The sequence below is a fragment of the Hippopotamus amphibius genome, chromosome 17 (assembly GCF_030028045.1).
Source record: "Hippopotamus amphibius kiboko isolate mHipAmp2 chromosome 17, mHipAmp2.hap2, whole genome shotgun sequence".
NCBI lineage: Eukaryota > Metazoa > Chordata > Mammalia > Artiodactyla > Hippopotamidae > Hippopotamus > Hippopotamus amphibius.
The window spans coordinates 56773961-56780764 of record NC_080202.1 but is presented as its reverse complement, the minus strand read 5'-3'; the positions used below and the strand labels follow the sequence as shown (position 1 = coordinate 56780764).

The window sequence follows — 6804 nt, the reverse complement described above, 5'->3', positions numbered from 1 at the left end:
CAGGGGTCATGCCCTGCTCCTGGGGGGGTGTGATGTCTGCATTTAATCTTGGGCACAAACACCATTAGGCAGGTCCAGAACTAGGCTGTGGCATCAAGGATGAAAATAGCTGCTGGGAACCAGGCCATCCAAAGGAAACACTTGGCTAGCCAGAATGACTGTGGGGCTGGACCCCTCTGGGAGAAGCCACCTCTAGCTCTCCTTGTCCAGAACCAGGGAGTAGGGTTGCCCCAAAAGGTAGGCACCCCATCTCCGCCTCCTCTTCCTGGGCCAGGGCTCTCCCACCCAGTAGGAATCGTGGGACCAGGGGCTTGTTCCCTGCTCCTGCCTTTCAAGACCAGCTCTTGAGAGATGAGAAGTACTGGGACTTCTCAGTGGGTGGAGAGAAGGGTAGAAAGGGGAGTCATTGGTTCGACAAATGTTTATTGAGCACCTACTATGTGCCGGGCACTATCCCAGGAACCTGGGAGAGGAGGGGGCGGGGTAACCCTGGAGCTGTCCAAGCTGCAGTTCCTTCCCCCAGAAACAAGGCCTGCAGGGGGACAGGGTCTGGGGAGCCTCCTCCCTGAGAGGTGGAAGGCCTTGTATATGGAAGGTGGAGCCCTCTAAAAATGAGAAGGCTAGGGAACATGTGGGACTCCAAGGCTGGTGCCTTCCCTGGGGGCAAAACAGGCCTGCAGAGAGGCAAGCTTTCTGGGAGCTGGGACAGCGGTGGGAGGAGGCCCCACGCCCCCTGCATCACCTCCTCTTCAGCACGGATATGCAGGACTTCTTGAGGGGCCCAATCTGCAGATGGGCATCCACGCTCTCCAGGAAGAAGGCGGGCTTGAGCCTGCGTGTGAAGAGCCCTGCAAAGTGGCTGTCCAGGCGGCTTTGGAAGGGGTCAATCGGGGAGGCCGGGGTGCCACTCCGGCGGGCCCGGGAGGCCTTCAGCCTCCGCAGAAGGCTCATCTTGCCATCCCGCACGGCGTAGAAGGCCAGGGCTCGGTCGGCGTATTCCAGGCAGATCCCGACGGTGGGCGAGAAGGGCTGGGGCAGGGGCACCTCCAGCCCGTGGAACCAGACGGAGAAGCTGCGTCCGTTCCACTGCAGGCAGCAGGAGTGGGCATTGCGGCCGAGCCGGCCCCGGTCGTAGGGCTCTTGTGGGGAGAAGTCTTCGGCCATGACCCCTACGCTGACCCAGCCCTCGATGATCTCCACCTCCCAGTAGTAGGTGCCCCGGTCCAGGGCGCCCTCGCCCAGCACCTGCTCGCAGTGGGTGAAGCGGGTGGGTGACTCGGGGTAGTTGATGGGACACAGCACCCTCTTCACACCTTTGGTTCCAAACAGCTGCAGGAACTTGTCTGCCGTATCGCTGTCCAGGTCCACGATGTAGGCAACTGCTCTCAGGGAACAGGGAGAGAGGCAGGGCTCAGGTTCAAGGTCAGGTGGGACACTCCCTCCCCTTGGGGCCCACCTCCCCAAACACAGCCTCTCCCCTCCTCTGCAATGGGCCCTCTGCAACCAAGCCACCCTGTGGAGCACCCCGTGAGCTGACCTAGTTCACTCCATGAATGAGGGACAGGAATCCAAGCCCTCCTGCACCACGGCCCAGCCCACAAGCCTTGGGAGGGCCCAGTGTGAGCAGAGGGGCGAGCCCAGGTGTCGCCTGACTTACACTTGAGAAAGTAATCCCTGGGAGCCTCACTCTCCAGGCTGTTGGTACTGTTGGGGTCCTGTGACTCAGCATCTGCTGCAAAAGAGGAGACAGCATGGAGGGGGTCTCCCCAGCTGCCCGTGGCTGGGTCGCTGTGCAAGGTGACCCCTGCTCTGAACCTGTGACTGAACTTCTCCTCCTCCCCCTTCCTCCAGGCACCCCAGGCCACCTGGGGACAGTCACACACCCAAACATGGCATCCTGTGTTCACACGCATGACTGGTCCTCGGGTTCTGCCCCCACGTCACATCCTCCCTGGGCCTCTGCCCTTCTGAAGCTAGAGGGTGGGCTAGGAGAGGGCCACTCTGCCCGTCTGGCTGTGGCCAAAGGGGCTGACTCGTGATTACAGGGTGGTGGCTCCAGTCACTGGCAGGATTCTGGGTCCCACCCTGAGCTAGGCACAGTTTCCATCCTCCACTCCTAAATGGGCACCAGGCCTGGGGGCCTGTACAGGGAGTCCGGGGAAGGGTGAGTCACTTGTGGGAGCACCCACCTTCCGTGCCCGGCTTCTGCAGCCCGTCCTCGTCGCTGCCCAGCCCCTGCAGCTGCTCCCACTGGCTGGTGCAGGCTGAAGCCAGGACGTCTCGCACCGCCCGAACGGCCTGGGATGACTTGGTGAAGCTGAGCTCCCTTGGGGGCCCGGGCCCAGGGCCGCACCCCTCCTCCAGGGCCAGCCTGAGTGCTAGGAGCTCCTGTGCCAGACAAATGCCCATTAAGGCCCTGATGGCCACAACTCCTCGCGGCTGGGGTGTGACAGCTCTGCCAGGAGGCTGGCCCAGCCCCGAAGGCCAGGCACACGCTGTCTTCTCCTCCCTCCGCCTCCCGCCTACCCACTTCCGTGTCCTCTCTGGCCCACAGCGCTGCCCTCACCTGCAGGAAGCTGACTGAGTCGGCCTCAGGGACCTGACTGAGGTTGTGGCGGGCCCGGCTGAGCCGGCTGCGCTGTTCCTCCTGCCGCCGCAGGTCGCCCTGGGAGCGGCCCAGCATGGTCGCCTCCCCTTCGTCGATGAAGCCCAGCACCTCCGTCTGAAACCGCTGCAGGATGGCCGCAGCCTCGGTAAACAGCCGGCTCACTCTTTCCCGCTCTGCCACGGCTGCACTCTGCACAGGAGGACAGAGGGGGCCGTGATAAGGGCAAAGAACACCACTTCCTGGACCCCACCTTCCCACCCTGTCCTCTGGAGGGGACGGAAGCCCCAGCCCCAGCTGCCCTGGATCTATGCCAGGTCAGGGGAGACACTCGTGCTCACTGGAGCCGGGCAATGCCCTGAGTACAGGCTTCTCTGGAGTGGACAGCACCATGCTGAAAGCTCACACTGCCAGAAGCCTGCTGCAGGCGTGGACGGGGGTGGGGTTAGGACAGGATCTGACCTTGATGAGGGCCACCGTGCGCCGTGACTGTGCGATGCCAGAGCCCAGCTCGTCCATGCGGTCCTCCACGGCGCTCAGGACTTTGGGCTGCTCCTCCTGTGGACGACACCCTAAGGAGTATGTGGTCTGGCAGAGGCCACAGCCCTGCCCTGGGGTCCCAGGCCTCACCGAGGGGGAGGAGACGCGTGACCCGGGAGTGGTATCTGGGTATAGGTGGGACTGGGAGTGGCCATGATATCCCAGAAGTGTCTCAAGCCCAGGCTGGTGCCCTTCCCAAATGCCCGGGGAGAGAGGGCAGGCTGGCCGGCTGTGATTGTCTGCCTCCCCTCTTTGACTGGTGAGCAAGTTCAGGGCCACCCATGGTCCTCAATGTTGCTCCCATTCATTTGAGAACTTCCTTCAGTGGGGAAGAGGCAGAGAAAGGGAGTGAGGAGGGGGCCTGCACAAGACGGCATTCAGCTGTCCTGGGGCTCATGGTCCCCAAAGAGTCTGTGTCTCCCCAATCCAGGCCTGAAAAATGGGGATTCCGGGCAAATCCCCTGGGTCTTATGAGTCACCAAGCCAGGCAGGAGAGACGGAAAATCCCAAGGCAGAGGCGCCAAGACCGGGCTGGGGGCCAAAGGAAACTGGGGGCGGAGGTAACTGCCGGACAGAGCGCACATGCTCCCACCACGGGCCCCCGGAACAGCTGGACAGAGCGGTCTGTGTGCTTGGCCCACCCTCTGTCGCACTCCTGTCGCCTGCCACACCCATCCAAACCCTCAGCCCAGGCAAATCTGAGCGGGGACCGGCAGGAGCTCGGCCGCCGCAGGAGCCGCGCCGGAGGAATCAGCCGTCCGGACCCCGTGGGCGTAACCGGGTTCCCTGCTGCTTTATACCCCCACCGGCCCCGCCCCAGCCTCAGGCCCGCAGCCCGCTTTTCGCATCCTTTGCGAGTTCTCACTGGGTCCCTCCAACCCCCATTCTCGTCCCGAGCCGAATGTCCCACAGCGAGCGGATGACCGTCAGGGCTGGAAGGGACCGCAAAGATCCTCAGGTTAGAGGAAGGAATTAAGGATGGGGGTGAGGGGTCCCCGACCCTCGGCCGCCTCGCGAGGCCCTGCACCCGCCCCGATCCGCCCCCCGCGCCGGCGCCTCACCTCCTGGAGCGCGCGCTCCTGCTCCAGCGGCACGAGCTCGTGGCCCCGGTGCTCCTGGGCGGCGCAGGCCTCGCACAGGCACACTCGCTCCGCGCGGCAGTAACGCTCGAGCGGCCGCAGGTGGCGCGGGCACAGGCTCTCCTCCAGCCGGCGCAGCGGCGGCACCAGGCGGTGTCCGCGCAGCGCGGGGCTGCGCTCGTGCGGGCCCAGGTGCGCGGGGCAGAAGGAGGCGAGGCAGGACAGGCAGGAGAGCGCGGCGGGCAGGGCGGCGCCCTCGGGGCACGCGTCGCAGCGCACCGGCTCTTCACCCGCCGGCCACGGCTCGGGCGCGCAGGGAGCCGACGGCTGCGGGGCGCTGGGCGGCTCACTGGGCGCCGCCGGCTCAGGGGCCGGGGCCGGGGCCGGGGTCGGGGTCGGGGTCGGGGCCGGGGCCGGGCCGGGGCCTGGCCCTGGGCCCGAGCCCTGGCGGAGCTGCAGCAGTTCGGACAGCGTGTGGTTCTTGCGGAGCTGCAGGCCGTCGGGGAAGGGCTCCTGGCACAGCGGGCAGCGGGCCGTGCCTCCCGGCCCGCCGGCGCCACTCGCGCCCCGGTGCGGCCAGAGCGCGCCCAGGCAGGCGAGGCAGAAGTTGTGGCCGCAGGGCAGCGTCACCGGCTCCCGGAGAGGCTCCAGGCAGATGGGGCAGCTGAAGGGCCCGCTGCCGTCCATGGCTCCGCGGCCGCGGGGCACCGCCTGTGCTGCTCCCGCCTGGGAGGGACCCGGGCCTTTCGCGACGCGGCCCCGCCCCTTGGGACAGAGGCCAAGGGTCCGGCCCCCGCCCTTCCCCCCCCCCCCCCCCCGCTCGGACCGCCCCCCAGAGCCACAGGCCCGCCCCGCCGACCCGACACCCGGCCCCTGCCCGGACTCTGGGCCCCGTTGACCCCTAGGGGCTGCTGGACGAAAGGGTTGTGAGAGAGAGGGCAGATGGCAGAGAAGGCGATGGGGGGGAGACACACTAAAAACAGTGGAGTTCACCCCTCCATGACCCTCATAAACTTCCCCACCCCATCAACACCAGCCAGGGGTTCGGCAGGAACTGGGCGACCCCACTGTGTCACTCAGGTACCTTTGCACTCCCGATGGTGTGCAGCACCTTTAGGAAAGCTGCTGAGCTGCTGATGGCAGGGAAGAATAACTGCTGATGTGGGCACGTTTTGGGGCCTTAGCGACTCTATTTACCCCAGATGGGGAACTTGGGCTTCTCCAAACTTGAAATGGGAAGTTGAAATCATCTTCCAAGTCCATCGGCCTAGGAATTCAGTTCCGGTCCATGGGCACTCATGTGATGTGCCCAGGGGATAGGGGTGTAGGTTCCCCAAGTGGAGGCGTTTGCTGAGACTGGTCCAACTATGCACTCAAAACGGTGCATTTTATTATATGCAAACTATACCTCCATAACGTTAAATTTAAAAAATAGAAGGGCAACAAAGCAGCATTGGGTTGTAACCCAAAGTATAAAATAAACATCCATGAGTTCACACTGTTATAAATAACTGGATATAAATAAATAAATGAGGGAGAACAGACAAATTTCCCATTCAGAGGAATTCCAGTTTTGGTAAATAAGGTGGAGCACGGCCTCCTACTTCTTAGTGTGGACGGTGCAAAGTGACTTTCTTCCAAAGGGAGCAGAAGAGTAACTTTACAGTGGAGAAACCTGATGAAAATGACCTCAGCCAGGTGATCAAGGTCAACATCAACAGTGATGTCGTGTTGGCAGTAAGTACCCTTGATATGATGTGGTCTTCCTACCCAAAAACCTGTAACTCCACTCTAATTATGATTAAAACTTTATTGACAAATCCTAATGGAGACACAGACTACACAGCACCTGACCAGAACCCCTTGAAATGTCAAGGTTATCAAACAAAAGCAGGGAAATCTGAAAAATTGTCACAGCCAAGAGAAACCCAAGGAGACATGATAATTAAATGTAATGTGTATTCTGGACGTGTTCCTGAGAGAGAAAAAGGATATTAGGGGAAAACTAAGGAAATTTGAATAAATTATGGAATATAATTAATGAGAATGTATCAATATTGGCTCTTTCATTGTGACAAATGTACCACAGTCATGATGTGAATGAAAGGGGAAATTGGGAGGGAGGTATATGGGAATTCTGAATGATCTTTGCAACTTTTCTGTAAATGTGTAAGTATTCTAAAAGTTCGTTTAAAAAAAGTAGGACTTCCCTGGTGGCACAGTGGTTAAGAATCTGCCTGCCAACGCAGGGGACACAGGTTCAATCCCTGGGCCGGGAAGATCCCACATGCTGCAGAGCAACTAAACCCGTGCACCACAACTACTGAGCCTGTGCTCTAGAGGCCGCAAGCCACAACTACTGAAGCCCACACGCCTAGAGCCTGTGCTCTGCAACAAGAGAAGCCCACACACTGCAATGAAGAGTAGCCTCTGCTCTCCGCAACTAGAGACAGCCCATGTGCAGCAATGAAGACCCAACACAGCCAATAAATAAATAAATATATATATTAAAAAAAATAAAAATAAAAAAGTAACATAATTGAGGCAATGCTTCCTACCCTCAGGCCTGCAGAGCTCCTG

The 6804-nt window shown here is 60.9% G+C and overlaps 1 protein-coding gene across 2 annotated transcripts; it reads right to left on the bottom strand.

The window, feature by feature from the left end:
• Positions 1 to 412: 412 nt before the first annotated feature.
• Positions 413 to 4962, bottom strand: TRIM47 (tripartite motif containing 47). 2 transcript variants are annotated; one of them, XM_057717243.1, is made up of 6 exons: positions 4207 to 4962; positions 3068 to 3163; positions 2567 to 2797; positions 2190 to 2388; positions 1658 to 1732; positions 413 to 1379 (listed from the first exon to the last, which is right to left on the bottom strand). In XM_057717243.1, exons 1-6 carry the CDS (start codon positions 4909 to 4911, stop codon positions 739 to 741), a joined length of 1947 nt encoding a protein of 648 aa, XP_057573226.1. In that variant the 5' UTR covers positions 4912 to 4962; the 3' UTR covers positions 413 to 738. The 2 variants fall into 2 exon arrangements, with proteins under 2 accessions (XP_057573226.1, XP_057573227.1); XM_057717244.1 differs by having other exon boundaries at positions 1658 to 1729.
• Between the last annotated feature and the right edge of the window lie 1842 nt (positions 4963 to 6804).

Coding starts and splice junctions, on each gene's coding strand:
- TRIM47 (XM_057717243.1), bottom strand. CDS start 4,911: ATGGACGGCAGCGGGCCCTTCAGCTGCCCCATCTGCCTGGAGCCTCTC. Junction 3,164..4,206: donor AGGAGCGCGCGCTCCAGGAG/GTGAGGCGCCGG, acceptor TGTCGTCCACAG/GAGGAGCAGCCCAAAGTCCT. Junction 2,798..3,067: donor GCACGGTGGCCCTCATCAAG/GTCAGATCCTGT, acceptor CCTCCTGTGCAG/AGTGCAGCCGTGGCAGAGCG.